Consider the following 27227-nt stretch of genomic DNA (forward strand, 5'->3'; position numbering starts at 1 on the left):
TTTTTAACCATATTGGTCGTGTTGGTTGGCAGACTTGGTCATGGAACAGATAATTGGCTAGGTTGGAAGAAATTCAATACCAATTTATATGTTGTTGTAGCACAATTGTGGGGTGGGGTAACTAATTTGTATAATCAACACATACAGTTTTTCAACCTAGATCCATGAATCTTCTTAGGAAGATTGCATATATAAGTTATGCACCTGCTATTGTGATATTGTTTTAAGATTTTTTTCACACGTTTCTAGGCTCGGGAACTAAGCTTAACTAAAGCAAAATTTACGTTTTATAGTTGCAACTATATTGTTAAGTAAACGCATTATTTATTGATTAAATCACACAAATTGCAACACAGCCTTTACCCTCAGTTTCCTGTGACAGTATAATTTCCCCACCATCTACCATGTCAACCATCTTTGTAGAACATACATATTGTATTGAATGATAATTTGATCTCTCTCCAGCCGTTACATGAAATACTTGTCACTGGACATAAAACAAGTAACAACAAATCAATAAAGAATGAACTAATACAGCCGATTTCATTGAGTGTGTTGGGAAAGGTAAAATCCTTGGTTAGCTTGCTTGTTAGCTGAAGCATGAAGTCATTATTAGGTTAAGTAAACTACCCTCCTTTAAGAGTAGACCAGTCCGACAGACAACCAAACTATCTGTCTGTAGGACTAGACTTCTTCGAAAGGAGGGTAGTATATCTTACATTATAATGAATTCACGGTTCAGCTAACAAGTAAGCCAACCAAGGATTCTACCTTTCCCAACACACTCAATGTAATCAGCTGTAACTATATTGAACTTAAACCCTAAGATTACTCATCCTCTGATTTATGATGTACTTTTTAAATGTTTGTCAATACAAATCATTGCAATTTGCAAGTGGTTATGAATGCACACAAAAATAACTAAAAAATGATATAGATTTATTAATGTTTCATACAAAACATATTCACAATACATTGTATTTCAAAATAACAAAATAGCATAGGTACAAAATGAAACAAATGCAAGCTTTGTAATAGAGTAAGAACATTGTATGACAGATTTTTTTGGATAATGTATATTTTTACTTTTTTTTTTTACATTAATCAGTTATGAATGTTACTTATGGGAGATAAAAGACTTTCTATTGCATTTGTGATCAAGATCTTGTTCATCTGGTTAATGATGAGATCTCAAGGATAAACGTTTTTTTTTTATTCTTACAAAACCAAAATAACAAGATTATGAAAGTATTCATTGCAGTGACACTTAAATTTCATATCTCTCTTATAATTCCAATGTAGAAATATGACAATATCAAATAAGTCAATAAAAAAAATACTCATCTGTCAAAATTTAGTCAACATCTTTCTATGTAAAAGCACAACTTTTATTATTACATTTCTGATCTTTCAATAAACATTATACTTTTCAAAGTCTTAAATTTGCAAAACTATGCAAGCTATGAAGAAGTTCCAAGGAAATATTTTATAAAGCTTCTAATAAAATTGTTCTTGATTGATTGACAGAATTTATGTCAAGATCATGGTACCAAATTCACCAAAATCTGGTATCAGTATAATGCAGATATATAATAAAATTTGAACCCTGTTTAAAAAGTAAAGGCCAAGAAGAATATTTTATTTATAGTTTTCATAAATTGTGTAATTAACTTTCAATAGTGTCTTTAAATGCATTGTTGATTGTAATACTCAGATGAACAATTTAATTCTGGGAGACACACATGATAAAATGAATTTGTTCTTTGATAAAAAAATGAAAATTTCAAGTAAAGAAGATATTTTTTGTTCTGACAAAAGAAAAATAAAAGATGTGAGAAAAATAGCTACATCAATTATGTTTTTAACACATTTTTACCTCAAAATTCACTAATCTGTTAAGAATATTTAGCACTGTCTTAGATCTTTTGTACAAACATAAGAAAATGTCTCAATAAATAGAACAATCAAATGAATAGTTGGCTATGTCTTCTATGCCACTAACACACCTCCTGTAGTCTTTACATCTTTTTCTTGCTTATCTTGTCCCCTAGAATCTTCTCCTTTTATTTGTAAATTATATTCTTCTCTATATTTATTTATTTCTATCCCTTTTGTCTCCAACTGTTTCGTTAAAGTTTCTACCATCTTATTTAACTGCAAAGAAATAAAATTATTAGAGTTGGAAATTGGAACTGTTCTTTAAAATAAGTGATGTATGTAATTTTATTGCGCAATACACTCAATTTGCATATATATATATATCCAGATATATATATGACGCCTGACAAGTAAAAACGACCCTTACGACAAACATTTTGTATTTTCAGATTTTAATACGACCCCAAAAATTTTTGCGATTATATATTGGTATCACGTCATCGTCTTCGTCATCGTAGGCTGAAGACGGATGGTTTCCGGATAATAACTTTAGTATAAGTAAAAAGAAATCAATAAAATTTTAAAACAATGTTTATAACTACAAAAGGAAGCTTGGGATTGATTTTGGGGGTTATATATGGTCCCTAAGGTTAGGAATTAGGGGCCCAAAAGGGGTCCAAAACAAGCATTTATCTGGTGTCAGTACAAAAAGTTGTGTAGAAGTAATTCAATTGTTCTGAAATTGTACCACAATGTTTAATACCATAAGTAGAAGGTTGGGATATATTTTGTGGGTAATGGGGCAAACAGTCTAGGAATAAAGGGCCAAAAAAGGGGCCAAAAACAAGCATTTTTGTAGTGTCAAGACAATTAATTGGAGTTATCTTTCTTTGTCCAGAATAGTAGTTGAATCAACTTAAATCAATGCTATATAGTATATACATATACAATGCAATATTCACTTTACTACCAACTGATAAATTAAAGCAGTCTTTACCATTCATTGATTACAAGCACTTAGATTACCATTCGAGGGTTATGCCCCTTTACAAATGGAAAAATTGAAGAATTTTTTAGTTTCTGTTCTCTTAACTTAAGTTTGTCTCAACTAAATTTAATGAAATGTGTATATAATGCTTATTACCTCTAAACTCAGTTAAAGTTCCATTTTTGGCAGCTTCACCTTTACAGTTCTCGAGTTGTGTCCTTTTATAACGTTATATGCTAGTGGGGGCATACATTCCCCATCTATTTTTTTAGAAGTTACTATTAATTAATATTTATTTTAACCATGACTGTATGACATTTTACATTTTGATATTTTATGATATATTTAAATGGGTGGTTATTGTTGCAAACTCCATAAGAAATTTGAATTCAGATCTTTTTTTGAATAAGGGAAAGGGGGAGGTGAAGAAAAAAATGGGGGGGGGGGGTTCAATTTTTCTCATTTCAGATTTCAGAAAATAATAAGAAAACTTCTCCAAATTTTTTTTTTTTTGAGAGGATTAATATTCAATAGCATAGTGAATTGCTCAAAAGCAAAAATTATTTATAAGTTCATTAGACCACATTCATTCTGTGTCAGAAACCTATGCTGTGTCAACTATTTGATCACATTCCAAATTCAGAGCTGTATCCAGCTTGAATGTTGTGTCCATACTAGCCCCAACGGTTCAGGGTTCAACCATTGCGGTTCTATAAATCTCACCCTGCGGAGCATCTGGTTTATTAATTAAATAGAAAATACTAATGCCAACTCAATGTAAACAAACATTTTCTCAATATCTGACATTCTGATATTTACATCATTTGTCAATATTAAAGAAAGGAAATGAAACTTTTTAACACATCATGCTCATTCGAACTGGGTTTTTTGGGGGAAATTAAAACATTAAAATCTGCTGGCAATGTGAAAACATCTTAAAAGTGCTTGTGCTGAAAGTTGCTTTCTTTTTACCATAATTGAACCATGAAAAAACTAGCTTGATTGAGTGTGGATCATCAAATTAGTACCCCTTAAATGTCAATTATTTACAATAGACTCCATCTAATTGAATATCAGCTAAACAAATATATATGCGTGTATAGCAATATTATTTCAAAACACCAAACCCTTTCCTATATCATGTATATATTAATGTAAACTTTATCATGTAATCAATCATCAGATATAAGTATATATCGGCAAATCAGATAGGAATATTCACAAAAATAAGATATTTTCAATGTTTTTTTTTATTCAGGAAATACATGTAGACCCTGAAGTCTGGCTATTACAATCTTGAGAAGAAAGTTTTGTTTTTCTTAATACAATTTCTGAATGATCTGATGTTGTTTTCAAGATCTTCTTTTGTTATGAGAATTATATACCTGTACAGTTTAAATGGTTTGAATTCATTTACAAATACAAGTGCAGTATGTTCAAAGAATTTTGAAAACATTGAGTGTTCACAGAATCAGAAATATAATTTGAACTGAATGTACCTCTTTCAAACCAGAGAAAAATGACTTTTTGCAGATAAGTGAGTTTCTGTATTTTGCTGATACATGTATACATGTTAAGTATCTGATTTACAGAAAGTTTAATGTACCCACTACATGTATATGTATACACTCACCTGTTCTTTATGATTAGTTAATGCAGGTAATACACCTTCTACTGTATGTTCTACTAACACACCTCCTACCATCCTAAAACATTTTCTACTAGATTCTGTTTCTTTTAATGTATCTATAACTATTCTGAAAAAAAAATATTAATAAATATTTAAATATTTTATTGAATAAATTCTAATCAAATTTTTGTTGTATTATTGTATTAAACATACATATATTACTTGAAGAATGTGCTTCAATCACAGAATATATTCACCTGCCAACTGTCACTATTTGCAGGGGATTTCCCCCATGGAGGCTTTGAATTGGAAATTTTGAAATAGCAATTTCTCCACAATTTCACACAAAACAATCATTTTTACCATTGGTATAGCATTTAAAAAGCATAAAGGAGCAAATTAACAACATTAAAATAAATTTGAAGGCCCCTTTAAGTGAGTCTCATTCGGGTCTAAGCATGACACAGGATTGGCTGATTTTTTCAAGCGTGATAAATGCAAGTTAAATAATCAAGTATAAAAACAGGAAATAGTCTGACAGGACATGGGAAATTACATGCGATATTATGGCAATGAGAAGCGGGATACTGGATTCTCACTAAACAATAAGCAGACCAAGATATCAGACCACCCTTAGGCCTTTAAAGTTTTTGTAGGACTATGACCTCCTTCTTGCACGTAAAACCCTGATGGGCATTTTGAAATGTTGGCAGGTTTGCTTGTCGCTAATTAGTGAGTCCCTTATAAGTATTAACTACTTTAAATGTACATTTGTAGGTGACCCAAATAATCAAGTCATTATTTCACTCTCTTCTCTGCAGTGCCAGTGGAGAACGAATTAGGGTCTGTTCCCCCTGATTCACATTCGCCATGATACCTGTTCGCCCAGGGTCCATTCACCCTGATTTTCATTTTTTTCTAATTTTTTCTCCTAAACCGAATAAACCAGTCATTATATTCCGACTCACTATCGATCGCTACATTGAAAGGACACTGACCGATAGAGGGCGCTGAATCATTCGAGTTAGTTGTCTACTCGCATAATTTTAAGTATTTGAACAAAATATGTTACATATTTTACCATTTATTATGTATAACAGCCAGTATTACGTTTACCCTGTTGTATTATGAGATTACTTTTCCTTGTGTTTTAGAACAATAATATATTTATCTTATAATTTGTTTTTTTAAAACTCTCTTTGTACAATATATTTTATTTAGTGTATTGCCTCACCTCTGCTGGTGGACTATTAGTCCTCGAGGGCATCACCAGCCCAGTAGCCAGTACTTCGGTACTGGCATGAAAATACTGATTTTTTGTGTTATTAAAATTTGCTGTTACAAAATGATAGAAATTATTATCAATTAAGGAATGTATCTCCCTCATGCAAAGCTCTGATTTCTTTCACAGATTTAGCTATAATTTTTGGACCTTTTGGATTATAGCTCTTCATCTTTTATATAAGCTTTGGATTTCAAATATTTTGGCCAAGAACATCACTGAAGAGACATGTATTGTCGAAATGCGCATCTGGTGCAAGAAAATTGGTACCGTTAATTTTATTAATGATATTTATCATGTTTATGCATACTAATTAAAGATTAAAATAAATTAATGACTATCTTGTGTTTTCAACAGGTGTTCACTATTTACAATGATTGTATATTCTGGCGCATGTCACTGTGATTGTATAGTACGTACGCAGAGCAAACATGTTATTAGGGCGAACAGACGAATTACAGTTATCCCGTACCATTGTAAACTCGTACCAACGTCAACTCGTACCACTTTAAAAAATCTCGTACCAATGCAAACTCGTACCACTGCTAACTCGTAACAACTTAAATGCATTTAAATGGGTTTTGATGATGTATATTATTTACTTTCACTCAATACCTCTCAGGAGGTCTGTAAAATGTATATAATTTGAAAGTACAATGACTAATTTGTAGCTAATCATGTCCCTGTCTATTAGATAGAAAATACCGTGGCAGATTTGCTTTGCTGTCGCCTTTGACTCTTTTTCAAAACTTTTACTGATAATTATTGAATTTACTTTTTAATCCTTCCAAATTAATTCTTCATGAAAAAATCCTAGCAGTTAATCAAAATGATTTCAAAAATGAAATTCTTACTATTTATAAATAACAAGTTACAATGAAATGTAACTGTTTCCTGTTCCCGAATTTTCCCGCCAAAAAGCACATGGCTTTCAACAATCGTAAACATAGCATTCGATTTGTGATCATGGATTACAGCATAAATTGATTTAATTTGGATAATTTGGATATAGATATTCAACTTAAGGTACAGTTAAAGCAATGTTTTACTTTTACTTTCTTCTGGATTATAACTACTTTGAAAGATCAGCTTAAAGCTGGGGCTTAAAAAATAAAGCTTTTTTATTCGTATTTTTGTCTATTAAAATCCAGTATAAAATTCAAGTAATTCAACATTATTTTTATAAAGTTTACAAAAAAATACCATAAAATATTCGTAATTTTTAATATATTTTTGATGGTACGAGTTTGCAGTGGTACGACTTCCCAGTGGTACGAGTTCACTTTTTTGGTACGAGTTAACATGGTACGAGTTAACTTGCTTCCGAACAGACCTGTTACCTGGGGAACAATGACCGAAAGGAGAGCTGTGATTATTTGAGTTATCGATTTTATTAGATCTTTGGACAAGAAACTTAGTTTTCATTTGATATCAGTAACTTGATAACACAAGATTTTGTGATGACAGTTACTACCAAGTGTAAACATCATCTCCATGCAGTTCTAAAAAAAAGTTGTCTCCCCCTTTTCATCTAAACACGTGGTTAAAATACAAGTTATATAGAAATAATTATGGAGAACTAACTCGTGTTCCTTTAAATCTCCATTAAGCTCTGATATTTTGCCAGCAACAGCTCTTTGTTGTTGTCTTAATTCCTGAAAACCAGCAACTATTTGCTCCTGTGTTTTGCCTTTTCCTTTCGCAGCCATTTTAATGCTCGTCGTCTAAGAAAACGAAAAGTGAACACATAAACCAATATTTGGAATTGAATTTGGTATTTTTTAATTAATTTGTATTGAAAAGCCAGGTTCAATATTATTTTAGAATTTTAATCACACCTATGAAGAACTGGCGAAAAGAATTACAAAAACATATTGTTCGTTTTACAATAAGATTTGGAATTTTTATAAATCCTCACTTTGTTTACAGATGGCGGCGAAGTAGAGAGATGTTCAAACTAGAAATCGACTTGTCATGATTTCTCAGCCGAGGCCAACTCCAAAAAGGTTTAGGCATACCATTTTGCATTGAATAACTTTTAAAAGCATCTCTCATCACAAGCACAACACTACTGTTTTTAAAATATTTCATTTTATAATCTTGTTGAAACTTGTCTTGTGTGTCACTTTTAGTTTCAGAGAAAATATTAAAGATTCTCAAAATGTCAAAAATAAATGTTAATGATTTAAGTATCCTGACAAGTCACGTTTTTCATTTTTTTTTTTAAGGAATTTATTCTACCATCTTTGTAATATGAATGCAATACACCTTAATGCTAATTGTCCACCATAATCACTGGACATCAAAAAAGTTCCCATAAAAATAATAGAAAATATCTGACGCCACAATGGAAAAGTGATTGTTGTATGACAACAAAAGTACAAGTGGGTCAGATCCTGGGGTCAACATGGTCAATGGCAGCCCTCAATTTAGTCTACTGAAGTGGTCGCCTGGGTGACTTTTTAAAAGCTGATTGGCGACCAAAAATTCATAACTTGTCGCCATACACCTAATCGCTATTTGTCAGCCATTACAGGATATCACTCAGGTCCCCAACTCCCCATAAAGTTTTGACACCATGAACGAAATGTCTGACGCCACAATAGAAAAGTGATTGTGTATGACGTCAAAAGTTCAAGCCCCCGGGTCAGCCAGGATTAGCGATATAAAGGTGTATTAAAGCTTTTAGAATATTGAAAATCTGTCAAATGGTAAATTTTCTGAAATTTTGCCTTGATCGGAGCTGAGTTTTAAAAACCGTCTGAGTGCTTGACATGTAACACAAATGAATACAATATTTCAAGTGCCTTTTAGAATTATGCTGGACATTGTCAGCGCTTTATTGCATCAGGTAATTGTAGATCATTTTCGTTGACTGAAAATGGCTCAGATCTATCTAATGATCTATCTTCATATTTCCACACTCAGTTACAACTTTGACAATTGCATGCCATTTAAAAGAAAACCATTGGCATTTTTAGATTGTGTTTATTGAAATTAAAGCACATGGTAGAGCAGTGTCTCGATTTCGTCAGTAAACATGGTAAATGGATTGAAACAATGTCCCCGACCAATGGGGAAATCAATAGTGCTTAGAAACTGCACAAGTCCAGTGAGATTTTTACTAGACTGGAGCTTCAGACTACCGGTTAACCTTGCAGACTGTTTTAAAACATGTACAACGAATATAAAATTAAATAAATCATGTAGTTAATGTACAGTTGATTTATATAAACTATTTTCTACACTAGAACGCAAAAATCACTGAACAGAAACTTAATCATGTTAATACTCTTATTTCACAAGCCTGGTTGTTTAGATAGAGAAAAATGCAAGCATTCTGAAATTATTGCCTTATCACTGAAATTTTGCATTTGCCACTAAATTTTCATGTCTGGTGACCATTTGGCAACTACATTTCAAAGGCTACTTTGAGGGCTGAATCAGAAAAGACTTAAAAATAGTGATAAGGTGTATTTGCCATTATTTGGGAACTGTGACGTTATGTTCTACATGTATTTTGCTAATTATCATGATTATAGGAGTAATGAAGACCATCTACAAAAACGACAACTCTTGTCAATTTGGACATTTTGATTCGCCTTCATAGCTAACTCTTACTCACAAAGTATATTATAGGGGCATTAGTTACCATTGGCAGGTCTAGATTTGTTTTATTGTTAAACCATACTACATAAAGAGTGGGTGTAACACCTTGTACAAATAGGGGTATTTTAGTCCAGTCATGCCAGTTATTAATTGTAATAGGAAGTATGCATTAATCAATGATAGTGTACTTACCGTTCTTTTATATTTTTTTTATTATACAGAGATCCTTTCTATGTAGATCCACCTCCTAAAGCACATTACCATCCATCAGAAAAGAAAAATCTCTCAGAAAAACAGAAAAAGGTAGGAATAATCATGTACTTGTATTCAGTTTTAATATTTAAAGGAAGAAAAGTCTAATGAACAAAAAGTGTGACCAAAATGATTAATGAAAATTTCAGTCTGCACCAAAAACTTCAACTACTGGGGTCTGAAGACCAATATTCTGACATTTTTCTTATTGAGCCAAACAAAGTTTTGCAAAAACTTACTAGTCCGAACAAAATTTTCGTAGTCTGGGGCATATGACTAGTGGAACCGTGCAGACTGAAACATAAGATTAAAGAATACTACAATAAATTTGGAAAAATGATAATTAGATGGAATAAATTTTTCCTAAACAGAAGATAAGTGGGTATAAGATTGGAGATTTTTGTCTGCCTCCATATAACATGTATAAGTATGTTTATGATTAAGCACTTAAGATTTTCTAATAATATTATGTAAATAATTTATCAATATTTGCATTTGTTAGAGAGCATTTATATGTAATGTTATAAGTGATTTAGGTTTTATATATTTTACAGGGAAAGACCTAAATCAGGGCAATGGATTTAAGTTCAGAGTTTTTGTCCTATTGTGTAATTTTCCATAACTTTAGTATTGTCTGTTACATGTAGATCAGTATATTATTATATATATTTATTTAGTATACCTTTTTACAATTTATAAATTCTATTACATGTATTTGTACAACTACATGTAAGTGATGCATGAGTGTGTATCATATTTGTATTTACTTGTAATATAAAGGGGTAATAAACACTTAAAGAATGAATACTTTGGGATATCATATTTGGAAATAAGGCAATGAACCAACAACACATAAAAAACAAAATACAATGTGAACCATTTGAGGTTAACTCATGGTTCATTAAGTTGCATGTGTCATGTGTCTGTAACAGGCTAAGATATATGATTGCATGACTAAAACTAAATGTGAATAAAACAGAGACAAGCAAAAATCTCCCACCAACTACACACTACCCTTATCACAAAGTGACATACATGTATTAAAGATATAACACGATTGATGGATGGATGAACATACATGTTGTTTTTAACATCCAGTTGCAAATATTACATGAATATCAGGACCAGAACATGTTTATGATTATAATTTGAATATGAAACCTTTGCACAAGACTGGCATACTGAGCTGCATTTTCAGATGCTAGTCTACAGAAAGAAATGTCTCCCATGACAACAGACACTTAAGGCAGGATATAGCCCTTTGCGGCGTTTAGACATAAGTTGACCAAATTCCTGATTAAGAACAGACAAAACTCATTTTCATACTCTTAATGATAAGTAAGAAAAATATGCAATTTGATGATTAGCACTTATTTTTCTAGGAATTGAAATTATATATTTTTAGTGATGCATGAATTTATATTCAGTTGTTTACATAAACATTTTGAGATAATACATTTTGATTAGGATATAGTGTTCTTATGTAACTTGTAAGGAGTAGTAATCAAAGGATTTTGGCAAACAAAATATGTGGGATTAATTTAGAGTTTAAAATAATAATCTTGACTTGAACTATAATGTATCTTTATTCTGTTGTTTACAAAAAATATCATTTAAGGATGGTTATTTTTTTAGAAAAGATATAAATTATATATGCAGCTGCAGAAGAATGAAAAAAAGGTTTAGTTTTGCAGCAACCTTTACCTTTTTTAATTTCATGTTTAACATTTATAAGTACAGGTTGTTATTATATATGAAAAAGTTCCAATTGAAATGAAAGCTCATATATATATGTTATTGTTGATACTGGTTTAATACAAAGTAATATAATTTGTGTTGTATTTTTACTTTTAGACATCTATCAGTCCAATTAGATCAAGTACCAGAAAACGGAATGAAGACGAAAGACTAAGTTATAACGATGAACTTTTTTTAAAGGGAGGTAACTCATTCACACCGAAAGCTAACCAGGATGAATCTGGTTCTTCACATTTTGATGAATCATGGCCAAGTACAGATAGGCCACTAAGGTAAAATATTTGGTGTATAATAATGGTGAACAAAGATGTATATAACACTGATCACAGTCACACAGGAAGCTGAAGTAGACAAGATTAAAAAATAGACAGAAATATATATAAACTTCAGTATCAAAATAAACCTGATTTTAAATTTATTGAAATACAAGAACATTATTACATAATTGAAGATATATCCTGCTGTGTTCTAAACTGACAGAGTAAGATTTTTAATATTAAATGTATTAACTAGTTCTAAACGGCACAAATATCTTTAACAACTTCAATGCTTTTTTTCATTATTTTTTCTCATCAAAAAACGATTAAATTTTGGAATGAAATGATACTCACTGGACTCTGCTGTCATATTTTTGCTGAATATTTTGCATCTAAATTTAAGTTTGTAATGTACAATATTTCAGTATAACAGATTTAAATTTAAGTTTGTAATGTACAATATTTCAGTATAACAGATCTAAATTTAAGTTTGTAATGTACAATATTTCGGTATAACAGATTTAAATTTAAGTTTGTAATGTACAATATTTCAGTATATCAGATCTAAAGTTAAGTTTGTAATGTACAATATTTCAGTATATCAGATCTAAAATTAAGTTTGTAATGTACAATATTTCAGTATAACAGATTTCAATTTAAGTTTGTAATGTACAATATTTCAGTATAACAGATTTAAATTTAAGTTTGTATTGTACAATATTTCAGTATAACAGATCTAAATTTAAGTTTGTAATGTACAATATTTCAGTATAACAGATTTAAATTTAAGTTTGTAATGTACAATATTTCAGTATAACAGATTTAAATTTAAGTTTGTAATGTACAATATTTCAGTATAACAGATCTAAATTTAAGTTTTTAAGTACAATATTTCAGTATAACAGATTTAAATTTAAGTTTGTAATGTACAATATTTCAGTATAACAGATTTAAATTTAAGTTTGTAATGTACAATATTTCAGTATAACAGATCTAAATTTAAGTTTGTAATGTACAATATTTCAGTATAACAGATCTAAATTTAAGTTTGTAATGTACAATATTTCAGTATAACAGATTTAAAGTTAAGTTTGTAATGTACAATATTTCAGTATAACAGATCTAAATTTAAGTTTGTAATGTACAATATTTCAGTTCAACAGATCTAAATTTAAGTTTGTAATGTACAATATTTAGTATAACAGATCTAAATTTAAGTTTGTAATGTACAATATTTCAGTATAACAGATCTAAATTTAAATTTGTAATGTACAATATTTCAGTATAACAGATCTAAAGTTAAGTCTGTAATGTACAATATTTCAGTATAACAGATCTAAATTTAAGTTAAACTTTGTAATGTACAATATTTCAGTATAACAGATCTAAATTTAAATTTGTAATGTACAATATTTCAGTATAACAGATCTAAAGTTAAGTCTGTAATGTACAATATTTCAGTATAACAGATCTAAATTTAAGTTTGTAATGTACAATATTTCAGTATAACAGATCTAAATTTAAATTTGTAATGTACAATATTTCAGTATAACAGATCTAAAGTTAAGTCTGTAATGTACAATATTTCAGTATAACAGATCTAAATTTAAGTTTGTAATGTACAATATTTCAGTATAACAGATCTAAAGTTAAGTTTGTAAGGTACAATATTTCAGTATAACAGATCTAAAGTTAAGTTTGTAATGTACAATATTTCAGTTCAACTGATCTAAAGTCAAGTTTGTAATGTACAATTTTTCAGTATAACAGATGAAGATCATCCTTTGAATAACATAATATTTCAAAATGGTGGAGATAAATATGCTGATTTAAAGAAAACATTGCAGTTTCCAGAGAGGGATCCTCCAGCAGACAAAAGAAAATCAAATCTTATGTCACAGAATGGTAATATGAGGCATGACAGTTCTTCAACGTTACAAAAGTAAGTGTTATAAAAATGTACAAGAGTTGATTCATTGATTGTATTATTAAATGTCAAGCAAGCATGAAGATGACTATTTTCATAAAGTTAAACTTTTCCCTGTACTTTTGAAGGCACTTTCAATCAGTAATATTCCATTGAATTTTTTTTTTAAATGGAATATCTTGTAAAATTATTTTTAACCACTAAAGAAGTGATAATATTTTTAAATTGTGTAATTTGGACAGCTCAAAGAAGTATTGCCTAAACATAATCAATATGAATTAAGCAAGAATATATTTTTTGACCTTAAACTTGAATTACAGATATATTGAGAGATTTCGTTCAGGACAACCAATGAGTCGTGAGGAAAGACAGAAGGCCTCATCATCTGCTCAAAGAGATTTTTGGTGGTTATCAGATAGATCTTATGCTGACAGCTCCACACCAAAAGAAGACAGTCCTGGTGCAAAAAGATCAAGACGTTTTACCCCACATTCTCCCATAAGCCCATACAAAGGTCATGATAAAGGGTGTGGGTACAAGAAACCAGAGTTAAAGGTTAATATATGGAAATTACAACCTTTCAAAAAGTTATACTATTTCACATGTAAACACTGGGTATGTGCATAATGTCTTAAAGACACAAACCACCCATGATATAAAATTTTCATGTTCTTTGTAGTTCTAACAATATTCAAAGAACAAAGCAACTACACATTGGTGCCTATCCTGTATGTCAATACTAAATTAAAGCTGATCCATATATAAGTGTACAGCAAGTTGCAAAGTTGGCAACAAAAATAGCTATAATAGCAGTACAGGCACAGTTTGTCATTAGGCCAAATTAAAATATATGTGTGGTTCCAGTTACCCTACCTTCCCTACTTATTCGTCTTAAAATAGCATACCCTAAAGATTTTATTGTCATTTTTCATTAGGCACTGTTAAAGTCAGAATGTTGCTCCCATAGACTGAAAAAAAACATAAACTAAAAAAAAAATCCCTGCCCTAACTTTTTTTTAGATGTAACTGGAACCACACATACTTTTTTATTTGGCTTTATACGATTTTTTTTTGTGTCAGAGTGTTCAATAACAACAATAATCAATTGGATGGATACAATATTTGATGAAGTTTAAAAAATACATTTGTTATTACAGTTATACATCTTTTACATTACCATGTCACATGTTCAAATCAATAAAATTTACAGAAAATCATCTGAATTGCATTTTATTTCAGGACTTGGCTCCACATACATTAGATGATACAACTAAATTGTTACAGGAGAAAGCTGATAGACTACTTGATAGGTAGGATATTACATTATTTAATTTACATATAATTTTTAGACAACAACTTCTTTAAACTAGATGTGTCAATGTGACACGAATGGCCCCGTCTCAAAAGGTTGAAAAAACTGCAATTTCAATAACACATGTGGACACAAACATGATAGTAGTCTCACATATAAAAAATTAGCTCAAAATCTGGAGGCGTATAGAAAAAAAGTCAGTATAACTGTGATTGTCAACAATTTTCAAAGTTGTAAACCCTTAATTTTGGCAAAAATTAGCAGAGCGGAAGGAAACTTAAACTTGATCTGTAACTCATCATGGTTAACTCACATACCAAAAATCTGCTCAATATCTGAAAGTGTTTAGAAAAAAGTCTGTATAACTGATTTTCAACAATTTATCAAAGTCCAAAGCCCGTAATTTAGGCAAAAATTAGCAGAGCGGAAGGAAACTTAAACTTGATCTGTAACTCATTATGGTTAACTCACATACCAAAAATCAGCTCAATATCTGAAAGCGTTTAGAAAAAAAGTCTGTATAACTGATTTTCAACAATTTATCAAAGTCCAAGGCCTGTAATTTGGGCAAAAATTAGCAGAGCGGAACGTAACTTGAACTTGATCTGTAACTCATCATGGTTAACTCACATACCAAAAATCAGCACAATATCTGAAGACGTTTAGAAAATAACTCTGTATATTGGTTTGTTGCGGAATGACAGAATTACGGAATTTCGGAATTACAGAGAAGGGTAAAACCATATGGCACCGACAACTTCGTTGTGGGGCCATAAAAAGAATATATAACCATTTAATGGAAAAATTCATGTCCTTAAATTTATGATGTTGTAATTATGTCAAACTTTTGTGTCATTTATTGCATTGCCCAGCAGCAAGCTGTACCTAACACATAGGAATTACCTCTATGTTGTGTCGTCATGTGCATCTCAATATTTTAATCTTCATTCCTCAACAGACAGAAACAAAATTTGCACAGATTCTTCTACAGGACATTAAGTTGTGCAACTTTTAATAAACTATTAATCTGAGTATATTTTTGGTTAAACCAAAACATTAACTTTAACATTTAAAAAATGATTACTGCTTATATAACTTATAAACAACAGTCAACACATACCTGTTCACACCTATATTTTAGTGTGTAACTTCATCTAATTGATGTTATTTTAACAGTTTCGCTTAACCTTGTGCAGTTTTCCAGCTTTATTTTCAATTTGTTATTTTTTTTTCTTTGTTGGCTAGTCCACAGTGGAAATTTTTTAATTATACTATCATGCCATGAAGAAAAACAATTTTAACATGATAGTTTTACAGGTAATTACAAAATGTATTATAACTATAACCTAAGCAAACATGTACATGTTGTTAATGTTTTGTTACTTATAGCAGTCTGATATGAAGATGCAAACTTGTAAAATTAGAATACTTTTGAAATGCTGTTAATAGTATAAAGCTGCATGTTTTAATGTATTTCAGTGCCAGCAGTGTAGCATCCTCTGATCCTATTGTTAGTACAGACGGACTTGGTAGTTCTCAGTCCTTCAGTTCCACTATATCTAGTGTAGAAGAACAACCATATAGACCCTCTTTTGCTAGAAAATGGGGTAAGATTCATTGTAACTGGTTAAATTGCTATTATTAAATATAAAAATAAATAGTTTCTTTTGACACCAAACTCAACAACATAGATGGTTAAATTCATAGATTTATAAGATTTGTCCAGTTCATTGTACAGTTGTAACATTTAGTATGAAACCAGTAGCAATTGATCCCCACAAATAAAAGGGAATTTACCACATTAGTATTTGAAAGGTTTTGTTGAAGACTGTTCTCTGGATTTTTTGGCTGATTGAGGGAAATATATGAGCATTTTTTTTCCCAGTTAAAATAATTATGCTATCTAGAAAGGCTATTTTTGTCGAGCCTGCAACTTTTGTTGCAGAAAGCTCGACATAGGGATAGTGATCCGGCGGCGGCGGCGGCGTTAGCTAACTTCTTAAAAGCTTTATATTTTAGAAGGTGGAAGACCTGGATGCTTCATTCTTTGTATATAGATGCCTCATGTTACAAAGTTTCCGTCAGTCACATGTCAAATGTCCTTGACCTCATTTTCATGGTTCAGTGACCACTTAAAAAAAAAGTTAAGATTTTTTGTAATGTTGAATTCTCTCTTATTATAAGTAATAGGATAATTATATTTGGTATGTGCTTACCTTGCAAGGTCCTCATGCCTGTCAGACAGTTTTCACTTGACCTCATTTCATGGATCAGTGAACAAGGTTAAGTTTTGGTGGTCAAGTCCATATCTCAGATACTATAAGCAATAGGGCTAGTATATTCGGTGTATGGAAGGACTGTAAGGTGTACATGTCCAACTGGCAGATGTCATCTGACCTTGACCTCATTTTCATGGTCCAGTGGTTATAGTTAAGTTTTTGTGTTTTGGTCTGTTTTTCTCATACTTAATGCAATACATCTATTATATGTGTGGTATGGAATGATTGTAAAGTGTACATGTCTAGCGGGCAGATGTCATCTGACCTTGACCTCATTTTCATGGTTGAATGGTCAAAGTTAAGTTTTTGAGTTTTGGTCTTTTTATCTAATACGATATGCTATAGGTCAACTATATTTGGTGTATGGAAATATTTTATGATCTATATGTCAGTTGTGCAGGTTTTATTTGACCTCGACCTCATTTTCACGGTTCATTGCTCAGTGTTAAGTTTTTGTGTTTTGGTCTATTTTTCTTAAACTATTAGTAATATGTCAACTATATTTGTTGTATGTAAGCATTGTTAGCTGTACATGTCTGCTTGGCATGGTTCATCTGACCTTGATCTCATTTTCATGGTTCATTGGTCTTTGTTTAGTTATCTTGGTTAATGTTAAGTTTATGTGACAGTTTTAATAAAGCTTTATACTTAGGACTATCAACATAATGTCAATGATAAGTAAAGAAGGCGAGACATTTCAGTGTGTGCACTCTTGTTGAATTTTAGCTATTACGCATCAAATTTTTTTTCTTCAAAAATCTGTTTTAAACGTGATAATTATTTGAAGTAGTATTTTCCCACATACTTGATTTTGTGGTTCCTCTTAAGGTGGTACCTAACACTACAGGGAGATAACTCTGTAAAGTCAGCTAAACTTTTAATTACCTTGTGTTGTAAAAGGAATATTAAGCTTCTCATTGATCAAAATTGGTGTTTGTCAAACTGCTATATAACCAGTGTAATTTTTCTGACAAAACGGTTGGTTAAAAATGAAAATTATTTTTATATTTTTGTTAAAGGGTCGACGTACGTCAAAGTAAATAATTTGACAAAATTTAATGAAAATTAAACGAGCCAAATTAATTTTAGTGAAAGTGTTGGGTACCACCTTAAAAACCTATATTTATTTTTCATGACATTGAGTTATGAATACATGTACGTACTTGTCAGAAACTAAACCAAAAACACAGCATTGAGCTTGGGTGTCTTGAGTGTGTAGTAATATGTTAAACTTTTCCCCTCTTCATAAGACCTTGCAGCAACTGTCAAGATGATTAACAGCAAAAATATCACTGTTCATAAGATATAATCTTTATTATTGGTAACTTTTTGAATATTGATGTCATTTGTACAACTTGCTGTACCATAATCTTCCTTCCAATGTGCATGTTGATATTATAGCCCATTGTTCAAAGAAATTATCCTGTTGCTTCAAATGATAATTCTGTAAAAGCATATTTAATACCTTCCCACATTAGTGAAATAATTCAAATGTTTTTTTTTTATTAAAGATAAACAAGAAAAGCCATCTTATCAGATTCCTAAGCCCCAGGGGAGACAACCTAGTGGACCAGAGGAGGATGTTCTTTATCAATGGAGACTGAAGAGGAAGGTAGAACAGGCCAGAGATAATGCTTCAAAAACTCCTGCGGTCAAGTTTGGTTATAACAATAAATCTCCTGGACAGGTAGGACTAGAATGGATTAAGAAAGAGTTAAATTTTGTGTACCAGCTTTCATTTAAGACATTTTTACTTTAGTATAATGTTGCCTGTTCTAAATAAGACATAACGACATTTTATGTGGTTAAATTCTTTTGTTTGTGATGTTTAGTTTAAACATATTTATTTATAGTGAATTGGGAAACAAGTTTTGCAACTTATATTAATCCCTTTCCACTTTGTTGGGGCGAGTGCTGCCTTGTAGCGGCATTAGCCTGCTCTTTTTTTGGGATACGATTGCTTTCAAGCAATCTGTAGACTTATACCAGTGGCTCAGGACAATGCCCTCACATCAACCATTTTATTCTAAATCTAAACACTAAGGAACAGCTTAGATTCGTATGATTGTCTTGCTTTAAAAGGGATTGAACTTAAGGGTGTCTGCTGCTCAGTTTCAAAATAAATAACTTTCCACAAAACTAGTATATACTGATAGGGATTTAATTGTAGAATTTTATTCTAAACATTAAGGACCATCTCAGATTCTTATGATTGTCTTGGTTTAAAAGGTAAAAACAAACAAAGGGATTGAACTTAAACAACTTTCCTATAATGTTCTTTTCATAATCTTCATGTTTGATATTTCCCTTGACTTATATGCGTGTTTTTAACAACACGGAAAATCAGAATCAAGCAGTATTTATATTTAGTGATTTTATTAATTTAGAAACACGTCAGAGGGAATTCCCCAGTTGTGAGAAAAATGCGAGAGTTCTCGGAATTCAGATAAATCTATTTCTGTCATATAAGAACTGAAGTGGAGTTTTACTTATATGTCACCGTTATTAAGTGATATTTGATATTGTACTTCCATAAAAAATAGAGAACTATTTAGGTTTAATATACGTTCTTACTACAGGGTTTGTTTAGGAAATTATGTGCATGCGTATAGTTTTCTTGACTTCAAGGGGTACTAGGTTAAATGGTTGCTCTGGATTCCCCACTCGATTGATTAATTTATAACTCATGGGATACTTTCTATGTATGTCTGCTATTGAGTGTTATTGTTGTTGCATAATTTAAAATCATATGCATCATTTAAATTAAAATAAATTAGTCCACATCATTAAGGTTTATTTTCAACACCCCTTCAGGCGAAATGGAGTCTTCCATATTGTTGTTTCGAGTTGTCTCCCTTCCGGAAGTCACTTCCGTGGATTCTGAATCAAAACATTACGTTGAGAAAAATTAACTCGTTCTGTCGATAAACATTGTATTATATTAAAAACGATAGCAATTTAAACCGAGGAATGTGTACGGAAAGGAGTCATGATCACTGACCCAAAGGAAATTAAATATTTAAAGAGATAGGAATGGGGTTCCTCCTAGAATTAACGTAGGAAAATAGGTGATAAGATACGAAGTGAAATACTTCTCTCACTAAGAGTCTCAGTGACTGCTTTTGAAAGTAAATTTGGAATTGATAGTACAAAAATAAAACACAATAGGCCTAAGTACATTGTTCACACACTTTTAACTGGGATTGGCTATTTTGTAACTATTCAGATTACGTAAATTACATTTTACATGTGCAGTTGAATTAGTTTTGAAAATAATATTATCAGCATGTGTCAATTAAAACAATGGCAATCGTATCCCTCAGAGCAATCTGCTCTTTGATTAAATCTACAAGGGTGTCTTTTATGTGCAAGAGATATGGCTCTCTCTTAACATGGGTCAGCCATTTATCGTCCCCTTCTGACGGACTATCATCATTTCCTCAAGACCATATTCGCAAATGGTATCAAGAGAGAGCTGAAAATTCAGTCCCTAAAATTTTAATCACGGAACAGGAATCAAACCAGGAACCTTTGTGTTAGTGGTCCATAGCTCTAACCACTACACCACAGCTCGTTTGTGATGTTGAGTCATTTAGCAAAAATCTGATAAAATGAATTATTTAGGGAGTTAGTCAGTTTAAGGGGAATTCCTAGGGGTACTGGTCACAGGTCAATGAAATTTGGTATGCATTTGTATTAGAATTCAATTTGGCAAATCTAATTTCCATGGACGATATTTGTTCTGGCTCTCTTCTTAGTCATGGTTTAATGTTGCATTATGTTTTCTGGTCTGTGGGTCCGTTTCCGTTCGTTTGTCCGTCCGTTCATTTGTCGTACCGTTCGTTTGTACATCCATCTGTCCAGCTTCAGGTTGATCTTTTTGGTCAAGGTAGTTTTTGATGAAGTTGAAGTGCAATCAACTTGAAACTTAGTACACATGTTCCCTATGGAATCATCTTTCTAATTTTAATGCCAAATTAGAGTTTTAACCCCAATTTCACAGTCCACTGAACATAGAAAATGGTTGTGCGGATGGGCATCCATGTACTATGGACACATTCTTGTTTCAAAATCTAAATTATTCTTCCATACAACCTTAGAAAAATTAAATAATAGAATTATATTTTAACTGACATTATTTTTATTGAACAGAAAGAGATTGATCAGAAGCTAGACGAATTCAAACAAAGATTATCTGGGAGAGGTGGTCAACAAAGTCTACAGACTGATGAATATAAAAATACTAATGGAAGATACACAAGTGATTCACATTATTCATCTGGTACTGTCCAGTTTACTCCTGCTCCACAAGACAAAGGTCACATACAGGTACTATATCTCACATGTCCAATAATAAATTAAATTAAAAATTTCTAAAAATTGTGATAACATTAATATGTTTCAAAAGTTTGTTCAATTATTGTGTTCAAATGACTTAATATGGATGCTTTTTTTTTTAAAGACATATTTTATCTTAGTTTTATACAAAGAAAGATAGATTTGAAATGGGTAAGAGAAATTGACTACTTATTAGATTATTTTGAATGTAAAATATATTTTATTTTATAGCATTCTCATATGCCAGCCGAGCCACAGAAATCATTTCCTATTGCTAGTCCAATGCTTCCCCAAAAAGGTGCTGATGAAATAGAGCCTCATTATCATTTAACATGTGACTTGTTGCCATGTTCTCATCAAGGTCATAAAACTCATCAACAATCTCAGAATGATTTTAGGAGAGGCCATGAGACAAATTCAGCAGGAAATCATTCAAAAAATGCCAGTACTGACAGTAAAGTCTCAGAAAAAGATAAAGATATAGATAGTGATAGATATAAGTTTTTACAAGCTGAAAAACCTGACATTGAAGAGAAAGTAGAAAGTGAAAGTAGGACAAGTAGGTCAGGTGATGATGAACAAGATAAGAAAAATGTGACTGATGAAGAAAATGATAATGATTCTTTTGAAACTGATAAAAGTAGTAAATTAGTGGAAAGGGAAAGTAAACAGAATGCCAGAACTCAAATTCAAAAGGACACTGAGTCAAAAGTGAAGAGAAAAATAATTAAAGACACTGGAAAAATAACTCAAAAAGAGGATGACAGAAATATTCCAACTTTGAAAAAGTCAGGAAAACCAACACATTCCAAACCTGTAGTGGATAATGCCATTGGACAGGTACATTATCAGTACATAAAGATATTTTGAATGATTAACTCAACTCTTTTAAAACAAATTTATTATGCTCTTTTATTTTAGAATACTATGCTGTTTATGCCAACATTAAAGTATCTAAAAATAATGTACAAGTATATAAGGATATAAGGACTACAGGGAGGAATACTGTAAATCAACATATTTTCATGGATACTTTATTTTGTGTTAAGGATGTTTGCTCCTCCATTTTTTGATTTTTTGCCAGATTTTCGGAATCCTCTGGGTTTATCCATGTATTGCCATTAAAAAACATTGCCCACTAACCCCTACTTTTCTTTTCATAATTTTATTACATAAAGTTTAAAAAGCCATATTTCAAAATTTTATAAAATTCTTGTTATTTTTTTCATAGTTTTGGAAACAAATAAGGTGCCATTGTTAAATAAATGAAAAATCTAGAGAGAATTATATTCCGCCAAATTTTCAATGGCTTATATCTCGAAAATGAGCACACGGACCCTCCATTTTTTTCTTCTTTTTTTGTTTCCTTTTTAATATACTATCAATTCATAATAGTCTTTTAAAAAGCTTGTTATTTTTTAACAGAGTAGCGAACATCCTTAAGTCCTTCCTAGCCCATTTTGCAGCGATTTAATTTTGCATTTTCTAGATGTAGTCAAATAAAGAAATATCCAAGTTTTACATGTTTGCGACGATTTACATTGGTGTTATTTTTCTACTCGTGAAAATAAATCGCTTGTGAAATTTAGTTGGTTTACAATATTGGCTTTCATATGAAGGCAAACCTCAACATTACTTTCTTCAATTCAATATCTGATGTAGATGTACATATATTTGAACATAACTTGACACATGGTGGTATTAAGTCCATGAGATCTCAACCAAATGTTGAAAAATATACTCAAGTTATCTTAAAAAATGAAAGATACAAAAGTTATTTTAAATGCAACATACAGTTTTGAACAAAAAACATGTGTTCTTCAAATATGAAATTCTAGCATCTTAAAACCCAAAACATAAGACAACTACTGTATGTACAGACATTCATATTTGAGTGGATTGGCAAGTTTCATTATTCTAGATTACATTTTTTCAGGTTGTTAAAGACAGATTATTTAATATATCAACCAGTACTGTGTTATCCAGCATTGACAGTGAGATTTCTTCTCCACCTCGACACCCAAAATTTACAACAGACAGTCAACATCAGAAAAAAGAAATCACAGGTAATTGATATGGGGTCCAGCTATAATTTGAAAGGGGAGACTAGGCTCAAGGCACCAATTTAAGGGTAATAAGTCAAAACAATTTTACGCCCTTTATGGTCCAAGAAACAAGAAAAAAAAAAGTAAATTGGTCTTATAATACTCTTACATATTTTCAGAAAAGTTACTTCTCCAAAATTGGCAAATAGGAACTTTTATCTGTAAACAGGAAGTTTTTTAAATGGACACCAATGTCAGAGAATATCCGTATGGAATACATAATTAATATGAAATTGCACATTTTCTGACAAATAAATAAGAATTTTATTAGATTGAAATAAATCTTAATTAAAGTTTGTTTTTTTAAAACCAAATTTAATAAATTGTTTGAGTATCAAGGACAAGATTAAATATACAAATTAATGTTATGATTAAAACAATAACATAATAATAATAATAATAAATTATTTTATTAAAGTGTCACGTATTGATTAACATCTGAACAATATACAGTAAAACATATACAATATTTAAAATAATCAACACCCAGCCAAACAAATTGACTTATGAGACTAGATGTAAAAATATATTACAAAATTATAAACATGTATACTAATAACCATTTGAAAATTGCATTGAACTGTTTCATCAATATTCTTTTTAAAATACTGGCTAAAAAAACAAATTTGCAGGTTTAAAATAAAAATTTAAAAAAAAAGAAATATTAAAAATCATGTGATTGACAGAGTATTTCCATAATTAAATTTATAGACTTGTCATTTAAAATACTAAACAAAATAAATTAGTTAATAAAAATATGCTGTTTACTTTTAAATATTAATTCTTTGATAAAAGGTTGTTTACAAAAGTTTTAGATCAGATATCTAGATACAGTTTCCTTTGAGTGAAATGAATCAGTCTAATAATTATAATTAATTTCATTAGTGCTGTAATAAATTGTTTATATCTCGTTATTTTAATTTCTGTAAGTTAACTCTAGCTGTTAATCCGGATTATTACACCTCAATCAACGGGTATAATCGATGTCAAAACAAATCAATGACAGGTTGACTTTGTTCCTAATTAAATTCTTTCAGGTTACAATTATTGGATTATGGAATTATCAAGTTTTCAATCATAATTTCTTGAATGTTTTTTAAGCCAATTTATGAAAATAAACTTTTCAGACTAAATCATTACTTTACAATATTAACTCACATGACTGACCCACATGACTAGCGATCACTTGATACATTAGAAAAATGGTGGTTTATCTTTTCAAAAAGAGCGTGGTTTATTCAATTTTCATATACTTTTCTTCTACTATGATGAACATGTTCAAAAACAGGTAGTTATGACAACAAGGAACACAGAGGTTCATTTAACAGACAACAAAAGCTTTATTGTGTCTTTATTAAGACATGGCAAAATTCGGGATTGCAAAAACAGATGGACAAAGGAGTAAGTTCGGTAAGGGCCATATTTGGCCCCAATTATAAAGTTCATAGTTACAAGCCAATGAAGGTTTTAAGTTGCATTTAATACATGTGAGAAAGTTAAACAGAACTGTTTTTGTCAAAGTTTAAGTCTAAGACGTTGAATTTTACATCCCAAAAAGGTCAAGATAAGGGATTTTGGTGAAATTTGACAAAATGAGCTGGATTTCAACCAAATTAAGGACCAGGAAAGATAGAGCGCAGCCGTTGACAAAAGTTTTCAACAAAATAGCTTATTTCCTATCTAGTCACTATATTAGCTTTAATTTATTGTGAAATTGGTCAATAAATCCGAATTTGAAATTTACTCTAAAAAAAGGGGGCCATTTTAGGACCTTACTGAACATACTTCTTTACAAGATAAACATAACTGCAGAGAAATAAAATATATTTGATTTGAATAAAACATAACAAATCAAGAACAATAAGATACATATTACAAATATAACATGTAAATTACAATATTAAAACAATCAAGGTTATAGCAAAAACAATCTGTACTCTTCACTTCACCTGGAAATTGCTGTCAGAGTTTGGACCTGAAAAAAGACTAAGAAAATATTTGTAGGCATGTATAACGTGCACCCCTCTTACAAGAAACTTGACCCAGGGTATAAATGTGCGCATTATACATATCAAAAGACTGTACATAATTTTAGCTTTAGCAGTGTTGCATACAAATGTTATTCTAAGGGTTGTCATGAGGTTGAGTGGGTAAAAAAATATTTTTATAAAAATCTTGAATTGATAGTCAAAACTACCACAAAACAAAACTGCTCATCATTTTCTCATTTACAAATAATCCAGTAAAACCAGATTGAGTATAATGATTGAGTATTGTCTATTTCAGAGGAATCTTATGAATCTGATGGAGAATACCCTGATGACCAGTTATTACACATGTTACGTCAACAGAGGGCGCAGTATGAAGAACAACTCAGGTAAAACAAATGTTATTTCATGGTTTTGTCGAATTTTGCATACAACCTCATAGAACATTTGTAATTTGTTGAACATTTAAATTTGTGGTTTATTTGTAACTAGGAAAACAACAAAAATGGTATCTAACTAATAATAATTTTAATCCTCATAGTTTTCGAAAAGAAATTAATTTTTGTTAAACAGCAAGTTTCACATAAAAAATTGCAAACCAATGATGAAAATCTTTATTTATTTTGCATATGAAACTTAAGTCAATTATGTACTGAATTTCTACAAGTTTATAATTATGCATAGCAAAAGGATAAAGCATCTATCATTTTCAAAAAAAAGTATTAATTTTGTCTTTTCTTTTTTAACAGACATATAGATGACATGCTAGCAAAGTTAGAACCAGGAGACAGCTAAGAACATGCAATACTCTTTGTATGAATCTACAGATCTAAACATAGATAGAACGATGCTTTCAAGATTGGAAGAATACATCAATTTAAGATTCCAATCTTTTTATACTATTTTGCAATGGTACATTTTGTTTTGGCTTAAATATTTGATTGCCTTTTCTATTTGTATATTAAAGTGAATTTGTAATATATATGTAATAAAGCTATTTATTTATTCTATTTTAAAATCCTGGCATACTTAGCCCTAAGATGATAATATGAAATATGACCCTTACCGGTACTTTAATTGGTGTTCATTTATGGACTACATTTTGAGTCAAGTTTTGTTTTATTTGTATATATAGTTATTTGTTATATCTTAATGATAGTCATTATATTCAATTTTTGTTCTTCTTAAGTACTGAAATTTTTGAGAAGTGTAGTGTTTGTGATATACATGAAAACAGACAGCTCAGATATTGAAGTTGATATAAAAGAGGGACGAAAGATACCAAAGGGACAGTCAAACTCATAAATCGAAAATAAACTGACAACGCCATGGCTAAAAATGAAAAAGACAAACAGACAAACAATAGTACACATGACACAACATAGAAAACTAAACAATAAGCAACATGAACCCCACCAAAAACTAGGGGTGATCTCAGGTGCTCCGGAAGGGTAAGCAGATCCTGCTCCACATGTGGAACCCATTGCGTTGCTTATGGGATAACAAATCCAGTAAATTGTCTAATTCGGTACCGGTAGGTCACATTCATGAAAGGGAAGGGGATTGTAGTTATGACGTAAGGGACATATCTGATATCATTTGTGAAAGAATTATTCCATAACGG

The 27227-nt window shown here is 30.8% G+C and overlaps 2 protein-coding genes across 3 annotated transcripts; one reads left to right on the forward strand and one right to left on the reverse strand.

Annotated features, from left to right (window-relative positions):
• Positions 1 to 922: 922 nt before the first annotated feature.
• On the reverse strand, positions 923 to 7521 carry LOC139523704 (prefoldin subunit 2-like). The gene is made up of 3 exons (XM_071317917.1): positions 7363 to 7521; positions 4500 to 4623; positions 923 to 2154 (listed from the first exon to the last, which is right to left on the reverse strand). The coding sequence occupies exons 1-3, from the start codon at positions 7485 to 7487 to the stop codon at positions 1990 to 1992; spliced, it is 414 nt and encodes a 137-aa protein (XP_071174018.1). The 5' UTR covers positions 7488 to 7521; the 3' UTR covers positions 923 to 1989.
• Positions 7485 to 26610, forward strand: LOC139523703 (RNA polymerase-associated protein LEO1-like). 2 transcript variants are annotated; one of them, XM_071317916.1, is made up of 13 exons: positions 7485 to 7552; positions 9609 to 9690; positions 11494 to 11669; positions 13417 to 13596; positions 13902 to 14136; positions 14821 to 14891; positions 16373 to 16500; positions 18684 to 18859; positions 21325 to 21501; positions 21742 to 22350; positions 23447 to 23576; positions 25902 to 25992; positions 26353 to 26610. In XM_071317916.1, the coding sequence occupies exons 4-13, from the start codon at positions 13547 to 13549 to the stop codon at positions 26396 to 26398; spliced, it is 1713 nt and encodes a 570-aa protein (XP_071174017.1). In that variant the 5' UTR covers positions 7485 to 7552; positions 9609 to 9690; positions 11494 to 11669; positions 13417 to 13546; the 3' UTR covers positions 26399 to 26610. The 2 variants fall into 2 exon arrangements, with proteins under 2 accessions (XP_071174017.1, XP_071174016.1); XM_071317915.1 differs by lacking the exon at positions 7485 to 7552 and adding an exon at positions 7661 to 7784.
• The last annotated feature ends 617 nt before the right edge of the window (positions 26611 to 27227 follow it).

Source organism: Mytilus edulis, chromosome 5 (genome assembly GCF_963676685.1).
Source record: "Mytilus edulis chromosome 5, xbMytEdul2.2, whole genome shotgun sequence".
Taxonomy (NCBI): Eukaryota; Metazoa; Mollusca; class Bivalvia; order Mytilida; family Mytilidae; genus Mytilus; species Mytilus edulis.